The sequence below is a fragment of the Marmota marmota genome, unplaced genomic scaffold, assembly GCF_001458135.2.
Source record: "Marmota marmota marmota unplaced genomic scaffold, marMar, whole genome shotgun sequence".
NCBI lineage: Eukaryota > Metazoa > Chordata > Mammalia > Rodentia > Sciuridae > Marmota > Marmota marmota.
Genome location: NW_025999895.1, coordinates 4,894,434 through 4,908,900, shown reverse-complemented (window position 1 = coordinate 4,908,900; position 14,467 = coordinate 4,894,434). Strand labels below are relative to the sequence as shown.

General features: G+C 58.3%; 2 protein-coding genes across 3 annotated transcripts in view; one reads left to right on the top strand and one right to left on the bottom strand.

The window, feature by feature from the left end:
* The first annotated feature begins 3,600 nt into the window (after positions 1-3,600).
* Positions 3,601-6,757, top strand: Sphk1 (sphingosine kinase 1). 2 transcript variants are annotated; one of them, XM_048797819.1, is made up of 6 exons: positions 3,601-3,880; positions 4,337-4,543; positions 4,872-5,024; positions 5,105-5,199; positions 5,281-5,396; positions 5,677-6,757. In XM_048797819.1, the coding sequence occupies exons 2-6, from the start codon at positions 4,534-4,536 to the stop codon at positions 6,458-6,460; spliced, it is 1,158 nt and encodes a 385-aa protein (XP_048653776.1). In that variant the 5' UTR covers positions 3,601-3,880; positions 4,337-4,533; the 3' UTR covers positions 6,461-6,757. The 2 variants fall into 2 exon arrangements, with proteins under 2 accessions (XP_048653776.1, XP_015359629.1); XM_015504143.2 differs by having other exon boundaries at positions 3,742-4,042.
* A 925-nt stretch (positions 6,758-7,682) lies between these two features.
* Positions 7,683-14,467, bottom strand: part of Ube2o (ubiquitin conjugating enzyme E2 O) — a 28,670-nt gene continuing 21,885 nt past the window's right edge. Inside the window, exons 11-18 of the mRNA XM_048796684.1 lie at positions 14,151-14,263; positions 13,933-14,061; positions 13,336-13,425; positions 11,916-12,612; positions 11,494-11,630; positions 9,999-10,202; positions 9,852-9,909; positions 7,683-9,742 (exon numbers count right to left, since the gene is read on the bottom strand). Of these exons, the coding sequence (XP_048652641.1) occupies positions 9,072-9,742; positions 9,852-9,909; positions 9,999-10,202; positions 11,494-11,630; positions 11,916-12,612; positions 13,336-13,425; positions 13,933-14,061; positions 14,151-14,263 (2,099 nt within the window). The 3' untranslated portion in view covers positions 7,683-9,071. The remainder of the gene's footprint in view (positions 9,743-9,851; positions 9,910-9,998; positions 10,203-11,493; positions 11,631-11,915; positions 12,613-13,335; positions 13,426-13,932; positions 14,062-14,150; positions 14,264-14,467) is intronic.

Genomic DNA, 14,467 nt, shown 5'->3' with positions numbered 1-14,467 from the left:
CTTCCAAGGCCTGGGGAACGAGCCCATCTGCTCCAGAAACTGAAGTTGCCATAAGCCAACATAGAAGCCAGGATCTGAAGGTCAAGGTAGCTGGGACAGTGTGGGAGCCTGGCTGTCAACAGATATCAACTCCTCCCAACAGACTGCACCCTGGCAACCCTAGGAGGAGAGCAGGCCTGGCTTCCAGACACCTCCTTTCTCCAGTACCTACAGAAGCATGTACAATGTACACTACTTTCCTCTTTCAAGATACCTTGAAAACATGAAGCCAGGCATAGTGATGCACACTAGTAATCCCAGCTACTGGGGAGGCTAAGGCAGGAGGCTGAGGCAGGAAGATCATAAGCTCAAGGCCACCATGGGCAACTTGGTGAGATCCTGTCTCAAAAATATTTTTAAAGGCTGGGACGTAACTCGGTGTTAGAGCACTGTGGGTTCAATCCCCTGCATTGAAAAAAAAATTTAAAAATATTTTTTTAGTTGTAGGTAGACACAATACCTTCATTTTATTTATGTAGTGCTGAGGATTGAACCCAGGGCCTCACACATGGGAGATGAGCACTCTACCGCTGAGCCCCAGCCCCAGCCCTACATAGCAAATTAAAAAAAATAAATAAAAAAGAAAGAAAATCTGAAATATTGGTTCACACTAGAGTCCTTACAACTTATTGATTTTTCCCTGCCAGTCATTTGCATTTGAGAAAGAACATGCCCATAGAAAATAATTCCGAACACATCTAAATCTATACAGTGACTCTTGGGATATGCTTAATTTGGGGGAAAGCAAGGTCCTGGTAAACGTTCACTTGGGTAGAGCTGGGGAAGGGAGGAAGAAGAACTCAGTGGTAGAGCACAAACTCAGTGTTGGCAAAGCCCTGGGTTCTATTCCCAGCACTGTGTGCACACACAAACAAATCTCAGCCAACTCTTTCACAGGATTATGGCACGTGAAGATGAAGGCAGAGATCAGGGTGATGGATAGGTGAGACAAGGAACATCAAAGAATGCCCGCAAACCATCAGAGCCAGGGTAGGCACACAGGGCAAATTCTCCCTCACCGCCTCCACAGGACCAGCCCTTCCGACACCTGGAGCTAAGACAGTAAATTTGTTTGAGCCACCAGGGAGTGCATGCAGGTGCCTCCAAATGCTGGCAGTCAGCTAAAATGAGAACAGTGGGTATGAGTATGGTGGGTGGAAGCTGAGGTACCTGAATCACAGTCAGGGTTGACAAGCCCGAGGATGAGGCTGTGTGGGAGGCGAGGCCAAAAGCCCAGCCGAGGCCAAGTCCCTAGTCTCAGCAAGGATATCCATGAGGACACCACCAAGGCTTGAAGTCACACCACCACACAGAAACAGAAACAAGGCAGAGCCCACAGTCCAGCAGGCAGCCAGGAATCCCGTGTGGCCAGTCTGCCACACGGCACCACCAACACCAGGCGTGGTCAACAGGAAAGAATATCTGGCCAGGTCCTCGCTTAAAAAAGTGTGTGTGGGGCTGGGATGTGGCTCAAGCGGTAGCGCGCTCGCCTGGCATGCGTGCGGCCCGGGTTCGATCCTCAGCACCACATACAAACAAAGATGTTGTGTCCGCCAAATACTAAAAAATAAATATTAAAAAATTCTCTCTCTCTCTACCTCTATCTCTCTCACTCTCTCTTTAAAAAAAAAAAAAGTGTGTGTGTGTGTGTGTGGGTTCCCTCAGGTGTGTCTCCCTGGGGAGGCTGCCCCCAGGAGGGGGAGGCTGAGAGACAGTGCAAAACAATTCCTTTCACCTGTGAGACAGGTATGACCTGAGAGGCCAGTCCTGCATTGGCAATCAAGTCAGACCCCCCTGGCTGGCCCAAGCCTGGCGCCAGGCGCATGGTGGGCCCTGCGGGACACAGTAACTGATTGTTCAATCAGAACCTGGGGAGTGAAGCCAGAACAGGGCTTAGAGATGCTTCCTCTTTGGAGACTCTGTGACCATTGGGTTTCTGGGGCAGCTCTGTGGCAAGCAATCCACCAGGCCAACAGATGCCCAATATCCTGGAGAAGCTGGGCAGGGGGAGGCTGCCAGCCTATCCCAGCTTGGCCTCCTAGGCTGGGGGCAGGGCTGGGGGTTTGCTACTCAACTCCCCAGGTCAAGGATTTGGCTGCTTGAGTAAACCCTTCCAAGTTTCAGTTCCCCCAAGTGTCAAGAGCAGAAAGCAACTTGCTTTCCTGTCTCTAGGGTCAGGAATGGGGATGGTTGAGTTTCTGGAGAAGGGATGAAGTTCTTTAGACAGGCCCAAAGGGAAAGGGGTCTGGAAGAGGCACCGCGGTGGGGGGAGGTGAATGACCAGAAGGAGGCGGGGCAGAGCAGAGGCTCTTAGAACAGAGGGGTGGTGGTGGGGAAACCCAGGCAGGACAGAGGAATCATTGTGTGGAGTGGCACCGGGGCCAGAGGGCTCTGCCCTTTGCCTCTCTCCCACTGGGCCTTCCCCAGCTGGGAGGGGAGCTGGGCCCTCCGAAGGCCCAGGGGATAAAGAGCCCAGCAGGCTGCCCTGCCTCCCTTTGCAAGCTCCAGCTGTTTCCAGTCAATCCCACCCCCTCCTCGCCAGTCCTAGGACCCAGGGGTTGCAGCCTGTCCCCCCCCCCTCCCGCGAGAGAAACAGGAAGCCCTGTTCCAGGCGGGCTTCATAACCCCGTGCCTCAGTTTCCCCTCTTCAGCCGCTAACAAGGGCGGCTTGTCAGGCCTGACAGAAGTGTTCTGAGCCAGGAAGCAGAGGCGGGAACCCCGGGTCGTTCTCCGCAGTTGGTCCCTTCCAAGGTTGAGATCTTGGGGAGTATACCTTCCTACCCGCGTCATCTAGGCTCCAAGATCCGGACCTGGACCCTAATGGGGAAGGAAAAAAAGGGGAGAAGGGGGTGGCGGGCAGACCTGGCTCCTGGCTCCCGAGCGGAGACCCTCCTCCAGCCGGTGCCCGCGTCCCCGTAGCGCATGACCGCGGCACTGCGGCTGCAGCGCTGCCCTCCCCTGCCGGCGCGGGATTCCCCGGGTCTGCGCCATAGGGGGCCAAGGGTGCCGGACGCAGTCTCCGCGGATGCGCGGCGCTGGGAATCAGTGATGACGCCCCTGCTCCTTCTCCAGTTTCTCGTTTCCGGGCGTTTCTCCACCCGTGAACGCGTCGCTGAGTCACCTTCTCAGGGCGCTCTCGGAACGCTGGGGACCCGGCCCGGGGCTGTGCCAGGACCGCGCAAAGCGGAAGCACACACTGCGAGGAGGCGTGCGGACCGCGGCTTGGGAAGTCCCATCCTGAGTGCTCCGTCCGGNGCATCCGCATCCCAAGACTGCCGAGAACCTGCGTGTGGCGGTGGGCGCGGACCGTGCTGGGGGTGGCGTGGTGAGGCCAGGGTTCAGGGCCCGGGTCCACATCGAGCTCCAGTTCCACCTCCGCTAGCTGAAGCCACGAGGGGCGTGGTTAGGCCGGCGCCCAGAGAGCCCTCCCCAAGCCGCGGCGCCTCGCAGTGAAGTTGAGCGAAAAGTTTGAGGCCAGAGGCAGCGAGACCCGGGAGTCTGTGCCAGCCCGGCGCTTCAGTTGTCACTCAGATGCCGGGCTGAGCCTGGAACGAGCCTCGTTCCGCCCCAGGCCACTATAGGGAACGGCGTTTTCGCCTTGCCAGCAAACCAGACCGACTGGGTAGGGCCGCCCGCCCTGCCCTCCCGTGGCTGGTGGCTCCTGGGCGGCCCGCCCTCGCGGGGCCCTGGGGAACTGGGCCACGCACCGCGAGGTCCTGTGCCCACTTGCACTCGGGCAGGGCAGGCGGCAACTGTTGGCTCTGCTCCGGCTCGGCTCTCGCGCTACGAACGCTGCTCCCACCAACGCAGCGAGCGTCCAGGCGGAGCAGGGCTCTTGGAGGTGTGCCACGGCCCCAGCTTCTCTGAAACTCAGGGCAGGGGACGCGAGGACCGGGCTGTCTGGGACTGGGATCTTCGCTCCATACTTTGTGCCTCGCGATGTCCGCTCAAGTTCTGGGATTTTTGCGCAACTGGACTCCCCTCTCCCTGGCAGCCCGACAGGGTGAGGAGCTGGTCCGACAGAGAGAACCATGGGGCTCTGACTCATCCCTCGGGCCGGAACCCAAAGCCCCAAAGAGGAATGTCCTGGGAAGAGACCCTTCGTTTCGAGGGGTTGGGGACTCAGTTGCTTGGTGACACCGGACGTCCTTCCAGAAAGCTAGGTCCCCACGGGCTTATGGCGATTCAGGAGCGCGCCACTCCTGGTGCGTGGTCCCGGCATCTGGCTGGGCGCCGCCTCCCGCACCAGGAGCTGCTGCCCTGGACTCCTCCAGCGCTGTCTCCTCTTGTCCCGCAGATCTGGCCGCTGCAGGGAATGACGCGGTTACCCCCACAGCCCCGGCTCCGGGCGGGGAGGGCGAGCCCCACAGCCAACCTCGCGACGCCCTCCTGGGCAGCACCGATAAGGAGCTGAAAGCACGAGCCGCGGTCACCGAGGGCAGCGCCGCAACAACGCTGGGGACCCCCTGGCAGCGGGAGCCGCGGGTCGAGGCTATGGATCCAGGTTTGTGGGAGTCTGGGAAGAGCGGTAGGGTTCTCTCCCTCGCCAGAAATATTGGAACTCCGAGAGAGAGGATCTGGGGACTCTGGAGAGAAATACTTTCCCCCTGGAGACTGGAAGCCTACCGGGCCTGAGCCAAGAAAAGGGGGATCAGGGGCAGCGCGCCCCACCCCAGAATTCCCCTCGGGAGGTCGTGTCCTCTGGTTGGGCTCTATTGGGTTAAGTACCCGGGTATTGCTGGCGCTGCGTTTCCACCCCACTGCCCTGGTTGCTCTTCTTGGCCCCCTAGTGGCCCGTTGGGGACGCGGCTTTCTCAGGTTTGTTTTTGTAGCGAGTGGCCCCCGGAACCTGCTCCCCCGGCCTTGCCGTGTGTTGGTGCTGCTGAACCCCCGCGGCGGCAAGGGCAAGGCCCTGCAGCTCTTCCAGAGCCTCGTGCAGCCCCTTCTTGCCGAGGCCCAAGTCTCCTTCACTCTGATGCTCACTGGTGAGTCTCCTTTACACCGGCCGAGACTGGGGCAGCATCCCCTGCCAAAACCAGCCCTGAGAACTGCATGTCTCCTACAGAAAGGAGGAACCACGCACGGGAACTGGTGCGGGCGGAGGAGCTGGGCCGCTGGGATGCTCTGGTGGTCATGTCTGGGGATGGGCTGATGCATGAGGTGAGGCCTGCACCAGAGGCTGGCCGGGGGTTGGGGCATGGGTGGGGTGGGGCTTCCAGGGCTGAGCCCTCATGCCAACAGGTGGTGAATGGACTCATGGAGCGCCCAGACTGGGAGACGGCCATCCAGAAACCCTTGTGTAGCCTCCCAGCAGGCTCTGGCAACGCTCTGGCAGCTTCCTTGAACCACTACGCTGGGTGAGAGCCCAGGGCCAGAGTGGGCCTCCATTTCCCCTGGGTGCCCACTTCTGCCAGGTTTTCTTTTCTAAGTTCCCATATACAGGAGTAACGTCCACTTCACCTTTATCCCTCCAGGCTGGCTCTCAGTTCTGGGGCCTGCTCCTGGTGGGCCAAGCTGGCTGCATTCACCTGTTCTCTGTCACTGCCCCTGCTAACTCGTGCCTGCAGGCAAAAGGGAGGAGGAAGGGGAGGATGCACGGGGTTCCTCCCCTGCCCCATCAGACCCTTTCCCCTGCAGCTATGAGCAGGTGACTAATGAGGACCTCCTGACCAACTGCACGCAGCTGCTGTGCCAACGGCTCCTGTCACCTATGAACCTGCTGTCTTTGCACACCGCCTCGGGGCTGCGCCTCTTCTCTGTGCTCAGCCTGGCCTGGGGCTTCATTGCTGATGTGGACCTGGAAAGTGAGAAGTATCGGCGCTTGGGGGAGATGCGCTTCACTCTGGGGACCTTCCTGCGCCTGGCAGCCCTGCGCACCTACCGGGGGCAACTGGCCTATCTCCCCGCAGGAAGTGCTGTTTCTAAGATGCCCACCTCCCCTGCTCTAATGCAGCAGGGCCCTGTGGACGCACACCTTGTTCCCCTGGAGGAGCCAGTGCCCTCTCACTGGACCGTGGTGCCCCATCAGGACTTTGTACTGGTGCTGGCGCTGCTGCACACCCATCTGGGCAGTGAGATGTTTGCTGCACCCATGGGCCGCTGTGCAGCTGGTGTCATGCATCTGTTCTACGTGAGGGCAGGGGTGTCCAGGACCATGCTGCTGCGCCTGTTTCTGGCCATGGAGAAGGGCAAGCACATGGAGTATGACTGTCCCTACTTGGTGCATGTGCCTGTGGTTGCCTTCCGCCTGGAGCCTAAGGATGGGAGGGGTGTGTTTGCTGTGGATGGGGAGTTGATGGTCAGTGAGGCTGTGCAGGGCCAAGTGCACCCAGACTACTTCTGGATGGTCAGTGGTGGCTGCAGGGGTCCCCCACCCAGCCAGGAACCCCAGCAGATGCCACCTCCAGAAGAGCCTTTATGACCCCCATGGGCTTGCTGTGCCTTTGTCTGCTGCGTGTAGGCTGAGCTTGGCACCCTGTCCTTCCCCCAGGACAGGGGACCTCTCCACAGCTTCTGGGGGTGATGGGGCCTCCTCTGGAAAAGGGTAGGAAGGTGGTAGTGGCTATGCTTTGGGAAGTTCAGGCTCTACCCACCACAGGTCAGAACAAGGCCATAGGCAGGAGCCCTGCTGGCTGGGCCAGTTGTCTGTGGAAGGTATTTCTGTTTATTCTGGAAGCCCTGTCCCATGAATCAAATTCAAATAAAAGTGACATTCTTAGCCTGCTAGTCCTATCCTGGGGACTAGGGAGGGAATGGGGTCTTGCTCCACCCACGGCTACATAATTTAATGTTAACGATGCCTAATGGCAATCCCTGGATTGGATAGCACATGTCATAGCCACCTTGGCAATGGGCACACAATAGACCACCCTCAGCCTCAGAGCTTGCAGATCACCTGACCTCACAACTGGGAAGATGGAGACTCCTAGCTCCAGCCTCTTGACTGTGGGCCACACAAGCAGCTGGTCAGCAAATGTGGCTGGACCCTTTTGTGGGTTTCACAGGAAAGTTAAAGCTCTTGTTGAAGGCATGGGGGAAACTCCAGGGAACAAGACACAAGGCACCCCGGAGGGGCTCAGCGCCCAGCCTCACTCAGCAGCCTCTGCCCTTCCCCACTGGTCCTCCTACAGGAGTGCTGGGTGGGGGTTAAAGGGAAGAAGCAGGGAGGAGCAGATACCAATCTCTCAGCTGGGCAACCATTTTGGCTTGCAGCCCAGGAGAATGACACCTGCCTGCCACCAGATGCTGTGATGTCAGCTCTCCCAGAATTGGAAGGAGCTGAAAGGGCCAGCTGTAGGCTGTTGGGGACCACAGCTGCTCAGAGACAGACAGTGCTGCTGAGAACTGGCTCTTGAGGAACACCACACAGGCCAGGTACAGAGCCCAGCTCCGAGGCAGGAGGAAGCCCCACTGAACAGGCCCCGCCTCCCAGCTGTGGCTCCTACCACTGGAGAGGCCAAGGGCCTTGGGGCAGAGGGAAGCCAGGACCTGCTGCCACAGCCTTCCCTTCCAGGGAGGTAGTGTGTGAGGGACACTGGCCCGTGAGGAAGAAAGGCAATGGAGCTCAGATGAATGGCAGAGGCAGGTTTAATGGTGTCACCTTGTCTTGTTAATGAGCCAAACAAACAAACAAAAAAAAAAAATGCAAGTAAAAAAAAAAGTTTAATCACACAGCACTTTATACAGATATTGTAAGCAGTGGGCATTCACATCTCCACACAATCCACCAGGAGCTGCAGCCCCACCAGACACTTGGATGTTCTGAAGATACCAGTGAGTGCCTGAGTGTGGCCCAGCTCCGCCCTTCCCATGGCTCTGCTGCCTGGGTGGTCCTCGCACAGCACAGGCGTGGAGCCCACTTAAGGCTGACAAGACGCATCATGCTTTGGCTTTTTTTTTTTTTTGTCTTTTTTTTCTAATAAGTGTTAATATCTTTTGCTTTTGAGATTTATTTTTCCAACCTTAAATATTACATACATACACCAGAAATTACATAGCTGCAATGTGCTCAACAGCATCCTCTGAACCTGGAGCTTCACATTATCAAAAGCTTAGAAAACTTGTAAACCTCTGGGCCCGTCGTCGCAGGAGGAGACTGAGCGCTGCTGCTGCCTCCCTCCTCCCTCTGGACTGCGCCTGCAGAGTTTCTAAGTGGGGGCTGATGGAGGCCTAGATCTCATCCCAGAGAGGCTCCTGCCACCAGATGGGGCGAGGCCCCGCACCTGCCCTGCAGCTCCTGCCTGCTCACTGGCGTGAGGCTGGAAGGCCAGCAGGTGTCACTGCAGTCCCCACAGGTGGACCTGGGCCTGAGCTGCTGGTGCCCCCACCAGCCACAGACAGGAAGCACAAGGCACCTACAGCTCTTTGTTCTCCACCAGCTCCCTGTCCTCAACTCCATGTTGGTGCATTGAGGCCACCACCTCTCCCAGGCATCACCCTGAACCTAGCCTGTCCCAACCTCTCTTAGAGAGCAAGTTCAACAGGCCTAAAGGCTATTACGTGGCCAACGGGCCGGGCTGGGAGTCAGCAACAGCGCTACAGTTCCCGTGGGATGGTGTCAACGCTAGGGGATGAGGGGCATATCCAGTGGCGGTGGCAGCAGGAGGAGGGTCTGGGACATGGGGAGGCTACAATCCAATTGAAGAAGTTGAAAGGGACCGGGGACATTGCAGGAGCAGCCCACACTTCATGCAAAGGCACATCCACTCTCCTGCCCCGCTGCAGGGTCCCCTGGCCCTGGAACACCCCGCCTCTGACCTGAGAAGGGAGACATTCTGCCTGGGCAATATGTGGAAAATCGCAACAAGGTCCCGATTTCCTTGCCATAGGGGACCTGCCCATGTATCGCTTCAGAACAGATATGCAGCGTTTTGGGGCACTCCTTACACTCAGCATCAAACTTGCCTTGGGGAGCGGAAGGTTGAGGGGCTCACACGGAGCCAGGAGGGGCCAGGAGGGGAGGTTCTAGGGGAGGGAGTGAGCAGGCAGCAGCTGGCTCTCCCATGGTGATGCTCCTTCCTTGGGGCTGGTGGCTACTTGTCCTCCGTGTGCTCGGGCATGCCTGCCTCCAGCAGGGCGGCCCGGAACTGCGCCAGGACGCCCCGGATGCTCTTGATGAAACCCTTAGAGAGTGGGAAGAGCGGGAAGCCGATGTCAGGGTAGCCACTCTTCTCAGGCAAGAAGCTCCGGTAGCTCTTCCTCCGCTTCTTTGGTTTGACGCTGGGTGGTACTGATGCGTCAGGCGCTGACTCCGAAACCTGGTCTGTGTGGTCCCTGCTAGTTGAGGCAGGGCACTGGGCACCACCCTCCGAGTCTGAGCCCTGGGAGGCCTCTCCAGGGGCCAGCCCAGCATCCTCAGGTTCTTCACGGCCAGAGTCTGAGAGCTCAGCTGCAGCTGGAGGTTCTGGAGAGCCACTGTCCTTGGGGATGCCATTGGGCAGTGCCTGGGCCCTCTCAAGCAGGGCATGGGTTTCTAGCCAGGACTCCATGCGGTTCACAAGCCGCCAGCCACCAGTGCTGAAGTGCTGCCGGATCTCCTGCTCAAAGACCTCCGGGGGCCGTCGCACCAGCTGGGTCATAGACTGAACCACCCGGATCAGCGCCATCTCGTTGTAGCAGCGGCTGTTCTCGTAGCCTTCCTGCAGGCCCCGGTCACTGTCGAAGCCAGCTTCATTGTAGTATGGCTCATTCACGAGGATCAGACCTGCAGTGGGCAGGGTCACCCATCAGGCCAAGCCTGGCCACTACCCGCAAGGAGCGGGCCAGTGGGCCACCTTCCACCACTCCCTGTCCACTGCCCAGCCCAACCGCACCTTGAATGGAGATGAGCACCTGGAGAAGACTGGATTTGCTCGTCCACCTCTCTGTCCCCTGAAACACACACAGCACCATGGAGTCTGTCTCAGACACCTGCTCCCATTCTCCCTGCACCTCCGCTGGGATGCCGGCACAGCACTCACCTTTCCAATCCAGGTGCCCAGGAGGCTGACACACACCTTCCCATTGTCGTACAGGTTGGGGTTCAGGCGTCCACTGCACTGGGAGAGGTAGCAGAAGTGGGGGGGCACGGCTGGGTAGATGTTGGGGAGCTGAATGTCAAACAGGTAGAGGCCATCCTCATAGGGGGTTCGGGTGGGGCCCTTGATTAGGGCTGAGAAGAGGTCCTGGGAGGGAGGGAGGGAGGGAGGGAGGGCCAAGGTTGGCACAGAGGCTCTGGCTTCCCTCCTCCAGGGCCACGTGCAGATCCAGGGAGGAGCAGCACTCCAGCTGTGCAGGCACATGCCCTGGGGTGGGGGTCTCATTTCCAAGAGGATGGGTCTGAACTCCAGAGTAAATGCTGGGAGACCCCACAGAAGCTAGGTGCCAAGTCCTGAGGGGGTGTGTGTGTGAGTATCAACTGCCCAGGTCCATGATGTGGGTGAGTGAGGAGCAGGAAGGCAAAGAGGGGGAGGTCCCCTAACTGGAGTAACGGGATCCTCTCAGGCACAATCTGATCTGTGCAACCTGCCAGCTTCTGAGATTTGGGAAAAAACACCACCAACTAGTGCTCCCTTATTCCTTTAGCAGAGCTGAGACTGGAATTTTCTAAAGGAATTTTACCTAACCTCAGGAACAATAAAAGTGTTACTAAAATCTCAAGTCGCACTGAGCCTTGCTCCGCTGCTGCCGGCCAGCATGGCCTGTGTGAACAGGGCTCCTCCTTCTAACTCTTCACGTCCCTGCTCCTTTGTTCTATGGCCCTTCTGGTCTAGGACAGGGCACAAGCTGGGGCCTCAGACTCAGTCAGTGTCTAGCACAGTGCCTGGCTCATGGTGGAGGCCCAGTCCTTACAAGTCTCTCAACAGTACTCAAACGCCAGGCCCGTCCCGGAGCAGAAGTAAGGCACGGAATGCATAACAGAAGGCACACGTTGGGTCAGCTGAACTACGGGGTCAACCCCAAGAACCACGGGCTAAGAGAAGGGAGCCAGCTTTAGGACGCACCACTCTGTGCGAACACGTCGTACAAGACACTGTTTACAGTGGCAATGCACAAGAATTACAAATGTTCAAAAGAGGTTGTGGGAGATTGGCTAAGGTGCAACCTCCAGGAGTAGAAAAGGCCTAGGACTTGGGGGGGAAAAGGAGGTGAGGACTGGTCCATGGCAACTTTAGCTTTCTCTGTAATATTCTGAGTCTTCAGAAAGAAGAGTAGACTCAGGAAACTGTATAAATTTCTAGCTAATTTTTTAAAGAAAGAAGGAAAGAATGAACCACCTGGTCTAGACCTCTGTGGCTGATGACTCTGTGTCAGAGCTCACCTGACTGAGCTGTCACCTCCCCTATAAAAGAAGGTGGGTAGGTGGTCACTCAGGTGCCAGTCAGCCTGGAGGTGCTGGCACCCAAGGCTGGGCACTAAGTGCCTACATGGCCCACCTGTGCTGGCCCATGCCAAGCCCGTGCTAAGCCCACTTGCCATTCTGTCCTCAAAAGTCTTGACCATGATGCCATCAGGAAGGGAGGTAGCCAGCAGCGCCATTTCCTTCCGTACTGTGCTGAAAAACTTCTTGGCTTCTGGAGGCTGGAACTCAATTTTCTTAAAAGAGTGATTTGCTGCAGGGGAAAGAGAACAGTCTCAGGGGAGGCCTGGCACCTCCTGCCGCACACCTGGCCGCTGCCTCGGGCTGTGTGGCCTGGAGGGAGAGCGGCCTGGTGTGCTCCCAGACAGATGAGTTGGCCCAGGTGCCTCCCACTTGCTCCTGGCATCAGGAGTGTGACCACTAGGAATGGCAGAAGTGGGGGCTGGGAGGGGACAGACCACCCGGCCTCCAGATGGCTGAACACAAATGGGAGGCCTGTGGTAGGCCCAAGGTGAAGGCCAGGGGAGGGCTGACTCACAGGGCGCAAACTCCAGCACTGAGAAGACCTCGCCCTTGGCACTGGTGAAGGTGACACCAGGTTTGCCACCACATTGCTGACAGAGCACAGGGGTCTCGCTAGGCCACTCGGCCTTCACTGGTGACTGCCCCTCAGGCTTGTCCTCCTTGCGCTCTGTGTCAGGCGCGGCCTCCATCTTCTCCTCCTCTGCGATGGCCACATTGTCCAGGGTCTTCTTAAGGTTCTCCTGTAGCTTCTTGATGTCATCCAGAAACTTCTTCTCCCGGGTTGGCTTCTCGGGCTCCACGGTGGGGGAGGTAGGGGAGCCGGTCAGCAGCTGCTCCACAGTCATGTTCTTGAGGCTCTCCAGGATCTTGATGGCTTCTTTTAGCTCCCGGAAGCTTTTAGGGGGACCGTCCTTGCCGGCCTTCTCCATCAGCCCTGCCATGGGGGCGGCCATGGCCACAGCTCCCTGGATGGCAGCTGTGGCCGCCTCTTCACTGATCACCACCCCCTTGTCCTCCTCAGGAGCGGCTGGCTGCTCGGCAGGTGGGATGGGGGGCTCCTCTATCTTGGGGTGCTCGTCCTCCACCAGCCCATTGTCTGTCTCCCAGCTGTCACTGTCGTCCTCCCACTCATCTGAGGACGCCCCACTGGTACTGCCTTCCACGGAATCGTAGTCTGACTCCTCGATCTCGGATTCAATGTTGTACAAGTGCTGGGGAGGAGGGACGTGCCACAGTAAGATGGGCGCTCCCCACACTGTGGCGGTGCCCCATTCCACTCTCCCCCCTCTTTTCTGCTCTTCCCTATGTAGCTGGAACCTTTCTGTCCCCAGGTCTCTGGGAGGGGCCTTAGGCCTGTCCCACCCTGCCCCTCGGTAGGACCCAAAGGCCCAGCTGACAGCCCACACTGACTTCCTCTCCTCTCTGTGCTCGCAGTTCCTAGCATCTTTCCATGGCTGAGGGCCCAGAGGGAACCTCAGCAAACCCAGTCCCTCCTGCAGAGACTCAGGCCAGCTGCATGAGGGCAGGGTGGCCTTTGTGGTCTGCTCCAGGGCTGGGAAGGTGAGCTAGGAGGGGAGGGCCAGCTGCCCAGGTAGGGTGTGGGAACAGCAACCTCCCTGGCGCTTAGCACCCAGCAGAGGGGCTGGAACTGGGGCCAGCTCATCTCCTTTTCCTTCCTTGTCTGTCAAAGATCTCCTGAACCCGCTGTGGGGAAGCCTTTATTTCTTCTGAGGAGGAGCGTGGGCTTTCTCAGCACAGTGAGAGTCCAGCAGAGTCCTGGAGTCTGTGAGCACCCACCGGCACCAGGTGATCTGGAGGGCCTCCACCCCTCACCTGGGCTCGGTGGGGAAACACTGGAGAGAGCCGGTCGCAGACTCTCAGGACAACAGGTGGGCCAGAGTCGGGAGCTCAGAGGGTAGGTCTTGCCGTCTCACCTGGGGCAGGATGATGGTCTTCGAGTTGTCAGCCCACACCACCTCCACCTTGCTGCTGACGTCCACACGCGCCACCTGGCCCACTGATGGCTGCTGGGCAAAGGGGACAGAGTTAGGAGGGCAGCCTTCTGGGAGGGGCAAGGGCCAGAGCATGCTGAAGGAGTTCCTTCAGCAGTGGGAGGATGGGTAAGGTTGTGAGGACTGAGAACAGGGGCACCTCTCACTGACCAGGGCTTACTCCTCTGCCTGGCAGCGAGCACTTGATTCTCTTCCAAGCCCCCACTGATTCCTTCCCAAATGGCAGCAGGCAGGCCTCTCCCGGCTTCTCTCCCTTCCTGGTGTAGGGTTTCCTGCCTCCACTTTTGCTCCCACAGTTCTGCCTGGAACCTGCCACGACCCATCAATGTTCCCACAACTTCCTTTAAGTCTGGCCCATGCTCCACCTCCCAAGTCTCGCTCTGTGCTCACGGAGTTTGTGACACAGGGTCAGGAAGCCTTTCAGGTCACATCTCCTGGAGCCACCTGGTGGCAACACCAGGGACTGCAGCCACACACAGGCAGGAAGCAGCAGTCCAAAACTTGAACCTGGAAGTATACCTCATCCTCTGTGTGGGGAGCCCCATCCTCACTGTTGCCAATGCGGATGACGATGTCAGTTGTGCGGAACCGAAAGTCAGGATGGTCAGCAATGTCATAAACACTCACGTCTTCCTCTTCTCCAATGAGCTGTGGCAGAGGACAGCTGTTGTGAGTCAGGGGCCCTCCGTCAACCCCGGAGCCCACCTGAAGGAAGCAACAGGGCCGCACACACTCACTTCCACATCGTCCCCACTGGGTCGCAGCTTGAACCACTTCACCATACAGGTGCGGCCAATGTGGTCCCCAGACTGCACCACGCCATAGACGGCAGGATCCGGGCAACTCTGGACTAGGGAACCAGAGGGGACAAAACCAGCTAAGGATCCCTAGGGCCTTCCGCCACTGTGTCTAAAACCAGGCCTCCCCCATCCTCAAAGGGCAGCCTCTGCTGACCTCAGCTTACCTATGACCCTAAGGCCCCCATGCCCACCCTTCCTAGCACCCTCCGAGGCCCTGTGTGCAGCTGCCTGCTGGCTGACCCCACAGCTGGCAC